This window comes from Lepidothrix coronata, unplaced genomic scaffold (genome assembly GCF_001604755.1).
Source record: "Lepidothrix coronata isolate B3197 unplaced genomic scaffold, Lepidothrix_coronata-1.0 Scaffold312, whole genome shotgun sequence".
NCBI lineage: Eukaryota > Metazoa > Chordata > Aves > Passeriformes > Pipridae > Lepidothrix > Lepidothrix coronata.
This window is the reverse complement of record NW_016690492.1, coordinates 338,470-356,419: the sequence shown is the minus strand read 5'-3', so window position 1 is coordinate 356,419 and position 17,950 is coordinate 338,470. Positions and strand designations below refer to the sequence as shown.

The following is a 17,950-nucleotide window of genomic DNA, read 5'->3' as shown; positions in this document are numbered from 1 at the left end:
GCTGGGAGTTGTTCACCAGCAAATCCAGCCATACCTTTGTTGTCCCAAGGGGAAGGTTGCCCTATAGCCCTGGGCTAGGGACAGCTTTTGCTGACAGCTGAAGGAGATGGGGCTGGTGTGGTGCATTGCTCATAGAAGCAATAAAGCAAATCAAGCCTAAACATCTCTGCTGGTCTTCTTGTGTTTCTCCCCCAGTAATGCTTCCACAGCTTTCACATTTATTCCTTCTTCCCGAGGAAATGAACATTAAAGATAATATTAAACAAAACAGAAATAAAAGGCAGCCACTGAGCACACCAGAGTAATATGTAAAGTCCATCTTTTTTGGTTAGGTCTGGCTTATTTTCTACTGCCTTGTTAGAAACTGAGTTATTTCTTGAAAGATCTCTTCAGAGCAGCCGAGCCTCCTCATAAATCCAAGCGTCTGAGTGGCAGGAGAGCAAAATATTTACTGAAACTCTCCCATCAGTGGAAGCTTTTTCTGGGAGAGTAACAGCAGTACTGATGAACAAAGCAGTGGTGATCCTTCCCGTGCTCCAGACATTCATCCTGCCAGGACTGTAGAGCACTGGATCTGCAAAAAGGCTGAAGCTTATTGCTTACACACAAGACATCTTGCTGAGGCTTTTCAGGTAGGACCACTGTGGTTTGCACATGTGCAATTTTTACTGAATTGTAGCACTTTGTCCCTTTCTTGCTGTTGAGTGTAATGCCATGAGAAGGAGATATAATTGCAAAGGAAAATGTTGTGAAATACCTGATCCACGTTGCACACTCAAAATACATGCTGGACACTCAGGCAAAAAGTAGGCAAAAAAATAATACCAAAAGGTGCTTTGCATCTTGCAAAATTTTATTCAGCTGTCTTAATAACTTATTGTACAAGTTAAAAACTAGCAAGACCGATTCCTTGAGTTTGAGTAAAAATTAGCAAGAGTAATAAGTTGTAACATAAATATTAGTTTCATCTGTTGAATAATGGAAAGCAGTTCTTTGGATGCCAAAGAATTCCAAAATAATTGTGTTTAACACTGAATACAGACAAAGATTTTGGTGTCTTAGAAGGAATCCCAGTCCTGCCCACTTCTTAGTGGTTGATTTTCAGCACTGAGTATCTCAGCTTGTCAGTCAGAAACAGGTAACAGGAGAGTAAATATGGAAGCGTGTAATTCACGTGTTTACATTCTGTGATATGATCTCGGTGGCTGTTGCTTATCTGTTTGTTAGTCATGCTGAGAGCTGAACCAGCCAGGAAAGAGAACTCCCATCCTCACTAGAGGGGTGTTTCTTGCTCTGTGTTAACACCTAAGTGTGTTTTTTGGCTCTATCCATGATTGTGTCAGGCTGAGCAGCTCGATGCAGGCCATGGAATCAATCCCTTGGCTTCTCTTGTAGTAGAAAATATGTTCACTTGATTTATAGATTGGGTTTAATTTGAAGTGTATCCCAAGCCTGGGATATGGAAAAAGCCTTTTTCCCCTGTTGGGGCTGGGGGGTAAAATTTAATGCCATCCAGGGAGCTGTGGCTCCCCTCTGGAGCTGTCTGCACTGCTTGGCTCTGGTTGGGCTCTGAATTAAAACTGAAGTGGTGGGAGCAGCCAGATATGCAGCCAACAGCTGTCCAAGGAGGAGCCATCTGGAAGGGAGGAAATGGTGTGAAAAGAGACTTCCCGAGGGCTGAGTAACCCCTGACTCTGTGTAAACTCTGAGTTAAGGCTGAGTTACTCCTCTGGCCTGTCTCAGCAATTTGTTGGCAACAAGCAGTAGGGCTGCACAGCCAGTTCCTAGGAAGCCAAAATTTATCATATGGTAAAAAAATTCTAATGTCTTAAAAAAAATTCTAATGTCTTAAAAAAAATTCTAATGTCTTAAAAAAATTCTAATGTCTTAAAAAAAATTCTAATGTCTTAAAAAAAATTCTAATGTCTTAAAAAAACCTTCTCCTTTGCTGCTTGTGTAATGCTATGAAGTTATACAATCAAGTAGAGCAAATAAATCCTCCCTTTCCCTAAGCTACTTTCTCAAGGTACTCATAAACCCCTCTTTTCTTTTCTCTTTTATTGCCCTATTTGCTAGAGTTTGGGAACTTATTAACTCATATGCTTCGATCAGGTCTGTAGTGCAAAAGCTGTGGGAAAAGTTAGTAAATAAAAGTTAGTCTTTGGTAATGTTTCTTTTTGTACCAATAAGGAGGCCACAAAGTAATGAAAATTAGTAACAAGTATCAAGTCTAGGTATAGGAACTCTCCCCCATATCTTGATAATAAATTATTTTTGAGTTGGCTTCCTGAAGGAATTATTATCAATTAATAGGAAGAACAAGTGACTGGAACACAGGATTACCTGGGGGGGTTTGGTGGCTCTGCCATGGATTTACTTGAACAAACCATTTCTCTTCTGTGTGCTGCTGTTTGCCAAGCTGTGACGGACTTTTCTGCAGACAGGGAAGCTGTGGGAGCAAATAAATGAAAATGTTTGGGAGTTCTTCCTTAATAGATCATGAGATTGCTGCTTAAAAACCTACATTTGAAATATACTTTTCTGGAAGTGTAAATATATGAAAATATGTATTCATGTATGTATTAAATATGTCTAAAATATTCTTCCAGTGGACAGTGCCCCAGGGTTGTGTGAGAATGAAGGTGACTCATGTCTGTCTAGATGGGTGGAACCAGATCAGACATAAAGCATTTTTAAAGTGGAAACCCCTTAATTCACAACCTCTTTCCAATGAAATCTTCTCTCACTTTCTGCCCTTTTATTTTTCCCCTTGTGTTGGTAATTTTTCTGAATGAACTTGTTAAAAATAACCCAGCAGGTAAGTAGCAGCAGGCAAGAATCCACAGTGTACAATCCAGCATACATATTTTACATCCAGCTTTTCAAAGGTTGCCATGACTCAGTCTCTTAGACAATTGTGTTTTCTGACAGCTTCAAGACTACTTAATTTAGCTTTCATTGCTAACATAAAATCTGACTGTATTAAAGTAGAACAATTAGAGCAACCTGGTGGAAGGTGTCCCTGCCCATCTTTAAAGTCCCTTCTGACACAAACCATTTGTGCTAATATTGAAGTTTTTAAATTAAAGCTATTTTCTCTTTTTGTTTAGTGAGAAACTGAAGAGATCACCCAATATCAGTGTTCAGTGCTTGCACTTGGAACCTTTATACATGACATATTTTTTTTCTTGTGAGCCCACCCACCATGGCTTCGTGAATGTAGGCTGCTGGCCATCACTAAAGAGGAAGAAAAGCAGGCAGACAGCAGTGACTGTGAATTTCCACTCTGAAGGAAAACAGGAACCTGCTTCTGAGATGTCCTCCTTTGTGGTTTTTTTCTGTTAAGTCCTTGGGTTCTTCTAGGGAATAATTAATGAAAAGACAGTGTTAATGCACACAGTTGAAAGTTTTAATGTACTGCTTTTGTCTATGCTGAATTAACCCAATTCCATCACAACTTCAGGAATACTCAATGATTACTAAATCCTGTCTCTTTGGTAGGTTAACTAGCAGTTCTGTAACAAACATCTTTCTTCTGACTGTATTAAGTGGCCTGCCATTATTCCTGATCATTTTAATTATTTTCTGCCATGGTGATTGTTCTCCATTGAAAGCATTCTCAGTAAGTGGCTTCTAATTTCACTCACTCTGAATCTCTTTGGCTCTGCCTGATGCATCTGATCTTTTTAGAACTGAGCCTGTAAAAGTCCACTTACAGCCAATTTAACAGATTTAAAAGTAAAATGATCTCTTTAGAATCTCAGTCCTAAACTTCACCAGTGGTACCCATATCCGTATCCGAAGAGTGTGGGGGAGTTATACCAGTATTTTAGGAAGTCTTTCTAACTGGTGTAACTTCCATTCTTTACACAAACCCCCTAGGATAGAGTTTTCACCTTCTTTTTGCAGCTATTGTGCTACAATTAATCCTTTCTATTAGAGGCCTCAGCACAGACTTTCTACAACCTGATATGTTTTCTGAGTCTGTTTTCTTGGATCACTCTGTGGGTTTTCTTGTGCTTATTCCATAAATGTTTTTCTTTCAGGACTCCGTAACCGTAACACTGAGTCTATCCCTTGGTAAATATGTATGGGATATTTTAAATTTTTATTTAGGGCTCGAAACATCATTATTTATTTTTACTTTTTATCGTGCTCCCATGAAAAAAAAAGGAAACCTAAAAGTTAAGACTTTTTGTGGCAATAGGGGAAAGATCATTAAACTACAGTCCTGTTAGGGTATACAAATTAATATTCTGAATTAATATGAACTGTTTCCACTTTATAGGTGTTCCAGCATGGGTTTTCTTACCTGAAACACTGCTGTGCTGAGCACATGTTTGACTGTGTTGGCTGATGCTGGGTTTGATAGCAGCCTCCAGCTGCCTGAGCTTTGCTGATAGTGCTGGAACATTATTAGTGGCAGATGATCCGAGGGCCACAAACTGTGACTGCAGAGACTGAGGCTGCACCGGATGCTGCTTCCCCAGGTGGGTAGGAACAGGAGCCAAGATCTCCACTGGGGAGGATTTACAGACTCAGCTCTTCCCAGCTCTGCACCTGCTGCTGGGCATCCCTGTTGCTGAGGAGGAGCTCTGCCCCTGGGATTTAAAATCATTTAATAGCCTTTGTGTTTGAAAATATGTTTTTAGGTTTTTTTTTTTTCCTCCATGGCTGGGTCCGCACTGGCCCTTCCCTCACTCTTTCCTTGTGTTAACAGCTTTCCTTAAAGACCCTCTCCCAGCCTTGTTCAGAAAGGCTTTACCAGACTTAGTGAGACCAGGCACGGATGTGTCCCACTCTTCTTATTTCTAGCTCTGCTTACAGACTCACAGAATGGTCTGGGTTGGAAGGGGGGACTTTAAAGATCTTCTATTTCCACCCCCCCCGTGCCGTGGGCAGGGACAGCTTCCACTGGGCCAGGTTGCTCAGAGCCCCATCCAACCTGGCCTTGAGCACTGCCGGGGATGGGGCATCCACAGCTTCTCTGGGCGACCCGTGCCAGCGCCTCAGGGAAGAATTTCCTGGAGTTCTCCCAGCCTTCTGCTCCGGCCCCATCCCGGTGCGGCAGGGCCGTGCCCCCCCGCGCTCCCGGCGGAAGGAGCGGCGGCCCGGGCGCGGAGCGGAGCAGGGCCCGCCCCCGGCACCACATGATGCCGCCTCTCCTTCCTGCCGGCCCGTCCCGAGCCGAAAGGGGAAGTGGCTGCGCTCCCTCCCGTCCCCGCCCCGCCGCGGGAAACGCGGCCCCTCCGCCCCCTCGGCCCGGGGCTGGCGCGTCCCGTCCCGTCCCGTCCGAGCCGCGCCCGGAGCAGCGGGGCCGGGCCATGGCGCGGCGGGGGGCGATGCTGCTCCGGCTGGAGGCGATGCCGGTCCTGCTGGTCCTGCTGGGAGCCGCGCTGCGCCCGGCCGGTGCCTTCAACCTGGACGTGGAGCGCCCGGCCGTCTACTCGGGCCCGGCGGGCAGCTACTTCGGCTTCGCCGTGGACTTCTTCGCTCCCGACCCGTCTTCGTAAGTGCCCGTCCCGCTCCTGCCCCCGCCGAGCCGCTCCGGCGGCGCTGGAGCCGGGGCGGTGTCGTCCTGGCGGAGGGTGGGCAGGGCGATGCGGCGGCCGGAGCAGCCCCGGTGCCGCTGGTCCAGCCGGGCCGGGAGCGCCGGGATGCTTTGCTCAGGCCCCCCCCGGGGGCTCGGGTGGAGCCGTGCCCGTCCCCGGCCGTGCCCAGCAGGGACCGGTCCGCATCCCTCCCTCCCCAGGGCGGCTCTGGATGCCCAGACCCCCTTCCCGGGGAGCCAGACCCAGTCCCGGGCTTCGGCCCTATGGGATTCGCTGCGTAGCCTGGTCTCATGCAGATGGTGGTAGTGGTAAATACAGTGTAGGAAGGTGAAGGTATGAGATTTTGCTTCCTGAGGTGGCATTTCAGGAGTTCTGCCGCTTTGCGGTGGTGCCGAGTTTGGGTTGTGCGGTGTCTGTGCGGGTCACTGACCTGCTGAGGAGGCAGCAAGGGGAAGGAAAAGTTCCATGTAAGCACCTTCCACATCTGCTTCCTCCGTATGTTCCCGTTTCATGTTAAGATTAGGCAGTGTGTAGTAGCTGGTGCGTTTCAGACCTTTGAATCCTCGTGTTGCCAGAATGAATCAGGCTGTGGTTCTCAAGTGCGGGGCTGCAGTAACATCCAGATTTTGCCACTTTCCCCACACACACACTCCCTTCCCATCTTATGAAAGTGCTGTAAAACTGGAAAAGCTGCTGGCTTTTGTCGTACTGAGGGGGTATTCTCTCTCTCCCTCTTAATCTTTAGCTCATAAACAAGTATATAAGTATTGAGCAAGTCTTTTTGCAGTACATCGTCTAGCCTTGTTTGCATTTCATTAATGCCTACATATATTAGAAGCCGTCCTGTCTTAACTTGCACGCGTTGCACCATCTTTCTGTGCTATCTTAACCCTGTAAGTCTTTGTACTAAAAGAAAAAAGGTTCTATTTTTGTCCCTCCCTGTATTTTTAAGTCAGTATGTGTGGCTGCAGAGTTATCAAGAGACTGGTAAATGCCTGTAATAAACTTTCTTACTTGCTTTCTGATAAGGAATTATGTGACTCAGGTCTCCATGAAATCATTATTTGGAAGCTTTCCATTATTTTTATAAGAACTATTGACCTTAAAATGCACTGCTGTAAAAGAGAACAGTGTGGTTTTCAGGCAGCATGGTAGACTCCTGCGTATTTGTAGGGGAATTTTCTCCTCAGCTTTTTTGTTGTCACTGAATGTTTGTACTTGCTAAGCTAAGCACTTTATCTTACATTTAAGCTCTTAGTTGAAACAAAGTAGCTATGCAACTTTTACGGGAACAGACTCCAGTGGTGGTCAATTTTGAGTTTATTCCCGCTGACACTGATATTTTGCCTCCTGAAGTAACCAGAAATACTTGTATGCAGGGTTTTGTTGAGCATCATGTGTGTCACTTGGTTGGTTCCTATGCCTTTCTTTTTGCTTTGGTGAATTTTTATCACCTTGTTCTTTACATGAGTGCGAGAGATCAAGTCAGTTTAGCCAAGCTAAAGCTTGACCAAATGATTGACTAGCCTGACAACAAAGACATGTTATTAGTTCTTGAATGCTCAAACTGCTGTTTCATAGTCTATTTTGACCTGCTGGACGCCAAACTAAAGCATATTTAGAAGTCCAGGATGGAAGTCCTATTCCAGGAGTGACAAAATCTGCTTGTTTGGTCTATGCTGATAGAAACGAGTTTTTTTTTACTTTGGGAAATGAGGTGACTAAAGCTTTGTTGTGTCCCATAATGATTCCTGTGGTTTTAATCTTATTAATAAACTTCATCACAAAGATTATCTTAAGAAAAATTTAAAATGTACTATGAGAATGATAAAGATTTAAGTCTTTAAACACACATTTCATTTGGGGGACTTCTGAGAAGGTAGTGGTGCAAGAGTAAAACAGGAGGCAAGCTTGGTAGCTTGTTTAATGGATTGTAATTATAGTAATTGATGTTTTTCTTTACTTGGCATTATGATGTTTATTTTTAAGCACAGAGAGGACATTATAAGTTGATGGAAGCGTTTTAAATTCCTGTTCTTGAAATCTAGACAGTCTATGAATGGCAACTAAGGAAAACAAATGGTTTGCCAACGAGCCTGGATTTTCTATCAGGGTCCACACCAGGAAATTTTTGAAGGTTCTGAAAATTCACGCAGGTTGAAAACCAGTAGCTTGTGTTGGTCTTTGTCTGAATTGAGCTTTGAGGAGGTGCTACGCGTTTATACTTGGTATTTACACGTTAAGAAACATAAACTCAGCTCTGTACCAAAAACAACTTGGAGCTCTTTCCATCTCCAAGCCTGGGGATGACTGTGAAACCAGAGCAAGTTTGATAAGCCTGGATTTGCTTGCCTGTAGACATTCTCTCCAACCAGTCCTGCAGCTTGTTCAGCTAAACCAATTTCAAAACTAAAGAACCATAGTGCCTGATAAGACTTGCTCTTGGAAGCTCTAAGGGGAAGCAAGGAGCAGACAGATTCTGAGGAAAGGAAGCATTTGATTTTATGTCTTCTTTATGCTTCAAAGTGACTTCCTCAAGTAAGTGCTGATGAGTGAAGTGCGTCTCAGACGTCCTGAGGTTCCTGGAAGATTTTGGAAGACACCAAGAACCTCGTTTGATCCGTTTCTTGCTTTGCAACTTCTGAATTTTGCCACCTGTGCAGGCGCAGTTCCCGCTCAGGGTGGGCTGAACCCGCCTGTGCAAGCAGAGATGTAGGAAAGCACAGCGGATCCTAATAAGAAAACGATGACTGCGTAATGAATTTCGGTAACGACTCATTAACATACAAATCTGCGGCTGACGGTCGCTCGGGGATTGTTTTTACCAGAGCACTCTCTCGCAGGAGGCTGACTCATCACGTTCGGGACATGCTGAGCTCAGAGTGCGCTCCTGCTTTGTTTATACATCGCTTCCATTTTTGACTGACTTCCTCGAACTACCCTTACACACAAAATTAACCAGAAATTATGTCAACTGATGACTTTGGTAAATTACAGAAGTACATGGTTTCCTGTTCCGCTGCATACACAGGGGGTTTTTTAAAGAAAAAAAAAGAATATAAAAGGTTTTTATTTAATTTTAGGTATAGTTTTAAGTAGTAGGATCTATCTTCTTTGTCTTCTTCTTCTCTATCTTCTTTGTCTCTTCTTTATGGTAAAGGTTTCTGGGGGTTTTTTTGCCTGCTTAAGGACCCAAGACCTCCCATGAATTTCTCTGAAACTCAGAGTAGTTCTACTCAGATTTATATTTGAGTGGGCAAGGCTTTTGCTGTATTAACTCTTCAGATGTCATAAAGTGATAACACCAGTGCCTTAGTTGTCTAAACTTTCGTTTTATTTTGTCTTTTTACTGCAGGACGTATCTTCTGGTGGGAGCTCCGAAGGCAAACACCACCCAGCAGAACATCGTGGAAGGAGGGCAGGTGCTCAAATGTAACTGGAACTCCAACAGGAACTGCCAGCCCATCATATTTGACGACACAGGTAACCTGGGGGTCACTGTGAGGGGAGATGGGCTGTCTCTGCTCTACTGCTGCTGTGGGGAAGCAGAAGGGATCCAGGTTCATGGGGGATTTCTTCATGGTCAGTGTTAATGAGGCCATTTTTTGACTGGCAGCTCATCAAGGCCTGTTTGTTTTTTCCTTTTCCTCTACTCTCTTTTTTAGAACTTTGTTGCCCTTGGTGTGTGCTGAAAGCCTGAGTGAGCAAACGTTGTTCTTGTGTTTTAATCTATTTATATTTCCACCTGTACTTTACAGCAATCCTAAAACATTTGGCAACCTAATTAATTCCCAATAAACCCTGAGGGATATTTTGCCTGTTAAGAATGTGACATGTGAGAAAAGATACTTTTCAATATCAGCCAAGGTGGTATGGGCAGAAATAGAAGTTTCATCTGAAACCAGGAGCATAAACTAACAACTGTGGAAAAATATGGTGGTTTTTTTTTAATTTTTTTCCCCTCAGATGTAGCATCATAATATTTGTGGCATCTGTGATAGCAGCACTCAGGTGCCTCAGGTCAGAGGCATTTCTCACCCATTTTCTGAAGCCCAGAAAAGCCAAGCAGCAGCAATGTGCACATTAAAGATTTCAGTCACTCTTCATGCTCTGGTGCACCCAGTGATTCCCACAAGCTGTGGCAGGTCATGTGAGAACACACTGCGTGTGCTTTTCTGCTCCAGCCACTCAGGGCTGGATCCTGTTTTCCAGTGGAAAAACCTTCCCGTGTCATGGGAGTGGATTAGCAAGACCCATGTGGTGGGGCAGAGGAGGCACCTGTGCTGTTAAGGTCTGGTTGGTTAAAATTCCTTCTTGCCTCTGCCTCTGTTTTGAATTGCAGTCTAAAGGCTCTTAGCTTGATGCAGCCTTTGTAAATTCTGACAATACAGTGGAGAAGCTCTTCCCATTCCTTTGCAAAGGTGTGCCACAAAATGTTAGTGTTCAGATTCAATTCTCTTGCAAAAAGAAAGAAAAAGAAGGTGGTACATAATGGTACAGACAAAACCCAAGTTGTCATCAGTCTCCTTAGTTCACTCTGCAGGAACATTTCTGTCACATTACTGAAGATCTCTCCTAAGCTGCTAAGTGTGATATTTTGTCTGATCAGTGTCAGGCAGAAAAGTTGCTTTTAATTTAAATTGTTTGTTGTTTTGTTTATTTAACTTTGGGCTTATTGTTAAACAACATGTTTGTATTCTAGGAGGTTGGGTTTTTTTTTCTTTAAAGAAAGACTCTAGCTGTCCCTAATTATTAAACATCACTAATATTATAGCAAAAAGAAAACTTCTGGTGGGGAAAGATGAGCCGCTCAGGTAGGTTGTAGATGCATCTTCCAATGGGAATTACAGTGCATTTGTCTGTTTATACTGTGAATATTTGCTTTTACATGTGCCAGGCAGAGTAGGCAGCCACAGAGGCTGTGCTGCTTTCCCGTGTGTCTGTGTTTAAGGTGTTTGCTACTGGGCAAACAAACAGTGTTTTGCTCATCATTTGCCTTTAAGTACCAGGCACGTTAATCACTTGAAATTTAACAGTAAAAATAGCAGGTCATAACAGGCTTGAGAGGATTTATTTCGGGCCTACTTTAACTCATTCCAGCTCTGAGGCAGCGGATGGGGAAATAATACATTTGTCAATTATTCTCCGGGTGAAAAGGGGCATTGTATTTCAGCACCAGAAAATAATAAAGACCCTGAGACAAAAAAAAATGTCTTTTTCTCTGTACATAATGACAGTGGTCGATTCCCTGCGTTCTGGTGCCAGTGCCACTGCCCACCCAGTGTAAACCCCCACTCCTGCCTGTCCCTGCCTCCGGAGGGAACGGGGGCTGGGGAACACTTGGGATCCACTTTGAGGAAGCAGGAAGTGGAAGATTTGACCACTGACTTGTGGTGCTGATGCAAAGGGGATTTTGGCAGATGACTAAATGCGACCTCTGCAAGAATTCAGGTTCATGCATCACTACTTGAAATGGCTGTAATATGATTTGTAACTCCAGAGGTATTGCTTAACCCTGCAATGCAAGGCAGATTTTTTTATCCCTGCCCTGATTATTTAGCTGTTTTGTTAATGGAAGAAGCAGCACAGGTTCTGCATCATTACTTACATATGTTTCTTCAGAGTTCTTTTCTGATTTTTTACAACCTAACCTGTGAAAATAGGTTGTACTCATGACTTTCCCCTGTTTACTTGTCAATGCCAAACCCCATATGTGGAGCTGGATCCCCCATAATTAGTAGAAGTCGTGCCCATATTCCTTCTCCTGCTCCCCTCTGCCAGGTAGCACAGCTGGAGATCCTGGGCCAGTCCAAGGCACTGTGTCTTGCTGGCAGTGTGTGAGCACAGGGCAAGGCCGTGGTTCTGTGCTGGGAACATGGGAATGGAGGAGAGAGCAAGGCTTGTTCTGTGTGACGTTGTTTGTCCCCTTTGTCTTGTGGTTGTATCACAAATGAATATGAGAGTAGGGTTTTAGAGCAGTCCAGCAAGCAAGTTTTTTTCTCTATATATTGTTATTAATACTAATAGTATTACTATTACTTCTTCTTGAACATTCCATGGTTTTTATTGGAGCTTTTCTCTAGCTTTATGGGTCCTTTTCTCTTCCCCATCTCTACAAAGGCCACACTGAACTCAGCTGCACAGCAGGGACTGCACGGAATTGGGTTTTATTTTCTAACTCTTGCTTTTGGCTTTAATGTATTTGCACAGCAGAGTGGTCATTTATGGGAGCAAATGCCAAAGCTCTTACGGAGCCCAGGAGGGAAGGTACCAGCTGCTTGATGTTAATCTTTGGAGGAGTTGTTCCAGCCCTTAGGTTGCTTGTTGCTTGCATTTGCCCTCACCCCAGCTCCCCTGGAGGAAAGGGATAAGTCATTAAGCTGATATTTCCTGTAGTATGGAATTTACTACTTTGTTTATTCCTTCCCGTGGGTGACCACTCAGCTCTGCCAGGATGGAGCTGGGCAGGACGAGTCCATTAGTGGAACTTGTGTAGCTCTTGTCCTGAAAATATATGTATTTCCCTCTTTCTCATGCTCTCCCCCCTGCCCCCCACCTGTGACATAAAAAAAACCCCAACATTAAAGCATATATTATAATTTTTAAACTTCTGGCTAAAAAAAAAAAGACTGTTTTTTCATTGTTCCTACACAGCATATTCTCTCAGTTGAAAAAGCAGTATGTTTCATAGAATCATAGGATGGTTTGGGTTGGAAAGGACCTTAAAGATCATCTAGTCCCAACCTCCTGCTGCCAGGGACAGGGAAAATTCCCAAAGAGGAAGGGGGATCTCCCAGCACAGTGGTTACACTCACATAAAAAAGAACACTGGAGAATACTCTTGTCTGTGTGTCTGTGTGTGCTGCTGTGCATGTTATACTAATTGCTTTTGGCATTCTGGTCTCTTATGGTGGCTTTGGAAGGCAAAATGTTTGTATCACACATTAACACTTCCCAAATGTAAAGATGCTTCGCTGTGGGGCTTCTCAGCGTTTGAGCACTGCCATCAGTTGGGTTTGATTTAAGTAGTCATGATGACTGCGTGAAAATTGCACAGAGGACACGTGTGGTAGAACGTGCCCTCAAATTCAGGGGTGCCAAGAGCTGTGCTGCATGTGCTCGTGTCTAGGTGGCCAGAAAGGGAGGATATTTTCTAAAAAAAAAGGCTTCCAAGTATCATTAGGCATCTCCTTCAGGCTGCCTTTTGCTCTTAGAAGCATGTAAAGATTAAGACTGAGAAAGGACCCAACCACCAGAACCAGCTTTCTCACACGCACACCTTGGTTGGTCCTGGTGCCAAACTGAGCTATGAGGCAGGGCTGCTGTTACTGTAACAGGTTATCCTGCAAGCTGAGGTAGAATCTCATTGGAAAACTCTTTTTTTTACTTTGTTTCTGTTTACCTCCTTAATTCAATAGCTGAACGTGGCTCTGTCACAGAACTGAAGTTTCTGCTCTTTGTGTTCTTGTGTATCTTGACCTCTTGCTACAATTGCCTCAGCATCACCACAATTTCAATTGAATCATTATGTAAAATCCTTGGGATTTTTCCCCCTCTTTCTCAGTTAACTTTCAGAGTTTCAGAATGTGTAGGAGGCTGCATTTTTTTCAGGACAACCACTGAGGGGAAATTTTTATACACTCAAGGTGGCATGTTCTTCATAATTGTCACAAGCAGAATCAATAGCAATAAATCCCTTTCTTTGCAAGATGTTGCAAAGATTTCACATTCAAATTATCAAAAATCATGGGTTATAGCTCAAGGTGGGTAAATATTTATCTTCATGCATTCTTATCCGTTCTCCACACTAGATAAATTTGTGACAGAAAATTTAGTTTATTTTTTTGTTTGTTTGTTTTAATCTACAGAAATAGGGAAATGTTCTGAATTTTGTCAAAAAGAAAGTATCTGGGAAAGCAATTGGTGAAAAAGCTGCTCTTATTGCTGGCCAAGCCCTTGTACTACTCTTTCTGCAAGGCTGAGTGGAGAGGTGGCTCCACTCTTAGAAAGCTGAACAGTTGCTTCATCTGCCAGCTGCTTCACAGCTTTTTCCAGGAAAAACACACTTCTTGTGGATGAACTGTAACGGGAATTCACTTCATACAGCAGACCATTTTCTGTTTCTGATCAGTTCTGAGAAAAAGGTCCAAAACCGTTTTTAAAGACACGTCAATCTCCCTTCCCTTGGGTCCTTCCACAGCCTTCGTGGGCTGCAGAGCACAGTTTTCACGGGTACTACCAAATATTCCCAACAGGTTTTCAGTGATCTTGCTCAGGAAAGAGATTCTTCAAAACTGAGAAGGTATCCCACAAGCTTAGCTTAATTTGTATAGCTGTCCATTTTTTGTGTATAAAATTAAACGTGTCTTTTTATGTGCAAGAGGAGGATCAAAAGTTCACTGAGCCAGACAACAAAACCAGTGAGCAGAGGGTTGGTCAAATGTGCTTTTTAGGAAAAAATCGACAAGTCATCTTTATGTTTTTACCAATGTGCTTTACAGTGTGGCATGCAAGGAATGGCAGGGTTGGTGCACTTAGCTGTTTGTCTGACATCTAGATAAATACCTCCATTATTTGGCCATGGAATTTTAGAGAGCAGAATCACCCTGAGTTTCCATTCCAACAAACAAAAAAATTCTTCACAGGCCCCTGTAACCAGTTGGAGTTAATCAGGCTGTACACACGTGTAGCAAATTAATGTAAATCAAAAGAGTTTCCTATGTGCTTGTTTCCCAAAAGGAAATAATCTTCATAATTATTCTTATGATTTCACTTTTCATCTTTGGGGTCCTAGCTCTTCATCAGTCAAGAATGGGTTGGTCGAAATAGCATTTCTTCATGTTCCCCTGGCTTTTCATAAAAATATAACAAAGTTATTTTGTTACCTGCTGCTTTTTTAAAAGTAAACCTCAAGTGAGAAATGTACCTGCTGCATTACAGGATGCTTGAAAGCACAGCTCTTTGTGTCAGCATCAGAAAGTGCAGTGCTGAGACTGTTTCAAGAGCTGCTGCATTCAGAATGATGAAATGCAGACAGCTCTACGAACTGTTACAGAGGAAAATATGCTCATAAAACAACTTTGAACTTCTATGCTAATGAATTGCAGATTTCTCGAGCAGATTTCGGGTTTAGCCCAGAAAGATTTGCTTGCTCAGACAATGCATTGTCTTGCTCTTCTGAGATGTGTGGTAAACCATGGATGCACGGCTGGATGGTCTTCCCTTCTCCTGGGGAAAGATTTCCCTGCTGCCTTCATTCTCTGGGGCACATCTCAAAATTCAAGACTGGGGAAACTTAACAGGAGCTGTTGGATACTAAAAACTAGGAGCACCTCAAACATTTTCAGCTCTATAAAGTGTGTTTTCATTGCTTTGGGAAAAGAATTCAGTGTGGCCTGTGGCTGGAGAAAGTTTTGTCCCTGACAATTGTACTGTCCCTCCTCTTGCCCCTTCCCATGTGTTTTGACACAGCAGAGTGATTTTTAGGGAAATGGCTTGTTCTTAAATGCTTTTGGATAAAATTAGTTGGAGATTGGTTATTTTGATCTGTGCTGATGGAGGAGGAGACTTTCCAAAAGGAAAATGTTTATAAAGAACTCTCCTGATTCCTCCTTATGTTTACACATTTGGCTTTTTTCTATCCCCAAGTGGGTGATTCTAAACAATAGAAGGCTTTGTTTGGAGGCCTAAACCACCAGTTTGGCATGGCTGGATCTATCTGTGACCTATTTAGCTTGAAGTGGGTATTTTAACTGCCTTGGGCAGCTTTGAGCTGTAGGATTGCTCAGCCTAAGACCTGCTGATGTTGAAGGTGTGACTTGAGCGGGTGCCACGAGCTTACATTTGCCTCGTGGAGATTTTGACTGTTCCTAACTCCATCATCTCCACTTATGGAATGAGGAAGAGTGGGATGGGTGAAAACAACTTGCTTTAACGAAGTGCTTTTTATTTTTAGCTGGTAGTTGTATTGGTATCAGTGTGATTTCAGTCTCCAAGGCTATCGGTTTGGCCAACAGCAGAGCGATAAATCTTGTGAAGCCCATTCATTCATCTGTACTGAAGTGGATTGCTTTTTATCTTGCTAAAATCTGCCATTGCCTCAGTCCCATTCAAGTTTGGTTGCTATCCTTATCGAGTGTGCTTTGGGATTTGGGAGCTGCTCCGAATGCAAAAGAGGGCGGCAGAAGGTATCAAACCTCCTCCGCGCCTTGTCAGAGCTGACAGCAGAGAAATGCTCGTGCTTTTGTGATTAGGTAGAATCCTGCATGAATACTCTTGGCTCTGTCTGTGGGTGGCTGGATCTCAATGGTATGACTAGTTGGAAAAAAAAAAAAGTGGCTTACTTATATTAGACTCTGTTCCAGCACCGCCCGGGGAAAAAATGCGGGATTCTTACCTCAGAAGAGGGAAGGGGAGTAGTGGGAAGGTCTGTTTTCTCCCTGAGTCATCACAAAACACTGGCTAAACCCAGGTTGCTAAACCATCAGCTGTCTCGAAGCACGAGGAGTTTCTAGTAAAGATGTATAAAAACGTGCTGGCTCCTTCTGCGTTTACTGAGATTTGGGATGGAAGGTGCTTTATATACCGCATAAAGTTGTCATATTGTGAGAGCGGGGCTTTTTCTTTTGACTGGCTACGTAGTTTCCTTTTACCTCGAAGTGGCGGCATCGTTCACTTTGAATTGGCGTAGTTACAAAGAGGTTTATTTTAACCTGAATTCCGTGAATTAGGTGACTACTTGCGTTTTACAACTTCTTAAGTGTTCTTGGTATGATGCCACTGAACCAGGTTTCATCAGTTCAGTGCCTCTCGACTCGTAATTATCTCAGTTAAGTCCCTCACAAAAGATCAGGGGCAAGTGTTTTAGCTGAGTTTGCTCATTACCATAAAAACAGGCGGGCTGCAAGTTACAACTCGATCCACTCACTCAACAGAGGCATTTTGTAGTAACTCCATTGTTTCTGTAACTGATAACATTTACCTTGGGAAAAGAAGGTGCCAACTATCCAAAGCTGATAGCTAAAAGAAACTCGGCAGTGAAAAAACTTTTGATCTTTTAATTATATTTGGAAGATGGGTAAGAGTATTTTTTTTTCTTTTCTTTTCTGCAATTTCTACCCAGCATCTCTCCACATGAATTTTCATTTACAAATTTAAACCCTACGTAGTGCAGTAAAATGAAAATGTTCCATTGGTCCATCAGCAACAACACATCTATTTTTTTGAAGGAAAAAAAAAATCTGTTGCTGCCTCGACTGCCCCATCACCCCACCTGGAAACTACTTTGTGAGACACAGCACTGTTGGCTTGACATGTCAGCCCTTTTTCCCTGATGAAAGAGTCATGTAAAATCATCATGTGATGCCTACTACCATGAGAAGGAGCAAAGGAAAAAACCACAGCAGAAACTGCCTTTAAAGATAGGAAATAATACCCTCTGGTCAAATGACATAATCCTGGAATTAATGACCCATGCAGGAGAAGTCCCTGCAGTGGCTGCATTTTAGTCTTGACAAATAGCGTTGTATAAAAGCTCTGAACGTTTTCCTGAGTAAATCTAGTCAGAACATAGTTTGTCTTGGCTAGATCTATTTGTTTGAATGCCTTTTTAAAGGCCTTTTCAAGGCCAGGCTGGATGGAGCTCTGAGCATCGTGGCCTAGTGAAAGGTGTCCTACTTTGTGTAGCTAAACTACTTTACTTAACTGTGGTTTGTTTCAGTGAGGGCTCCCATTTAAGTGTTTTTATGTTTATTTTTCCCAGTCATTTCTTGTTTAAATCGAAGGGGATTTTTGACAAAGAGGTGTTTTCTGGATTCCCTCAGAAAATCAGTTTCTCTTCTGGACCTGAGGGAAAAGCTTATAATCTGTTTACACTGTTCTTCCTGGGGAGAATTTTAAATGAGTCTCAGTAAATAAAGGTTACTTTTCTTCTTAAATGGAGAGTTAACATCAGATTTGGACTGTATTTAAAGTTTGCAATTTTTTTTGTCGGAGACATCTATCAGTGTTTCCAATGTCAATACTTTCTACCTGATCTATTTTTTCATGTCCTAATGCACTTTCCAGTGTTACAGCCAATTTCAAGGCCCTCTCCCTAAGACCCCCACCTTCCCCATTTGGCTTTACAGAACTCAAAGAGGCTTTGAAAACAAGATAAAGTCAATACAAGGCATCTTAACCTTGGAACACCTGTTGGTTTGTTATGTGCTGACATTGGACAATTTGACTGACATGTTGGCAAAATATTTTTTACGGTAGTTTTGTGCTATAAATAAATAAAACCCATTTAGCCAAATTGCCTGGTAGGCCATATTTTACCAGGGGATATGGAGGGGCTTTGCAAGCATAAGACTTTCTAGTTTGTTATTTAGGCATTCAGAAATTATGGTGCTGGCTTC

At 43.0% G+C, this 17,950-nt stretch overlaps 1 protein-coding gene across 1 annotated transcript in view; it reads left to right on the top strand.

The window, feature by feature from the left end:
* The first annotated feature begins 5,329 nt into the window (after positions 1-5,329).
* Positions 5,330-17,950, top strand: part of ITGAV (integrin subunit alpha V) — a 44,403-nt gene continuing 31,782 nt past the window's right edge. Inside the window, exons 1-2 of the mRNA XM_017837827.1 lie at positions 5,330-5,509; positions 8,908-9,035. Of these exons, the coding sequence (XP_017693316.1) occupies positions 5,343-5,509; positions 8,908-9,035 (295 nt within the window). The 5' untranslated portion in view covers positions 5,330-5,342. The remainder of the gene's footprint in view (positions 5,510-8,907; positions 9,036-17,950) is intronic.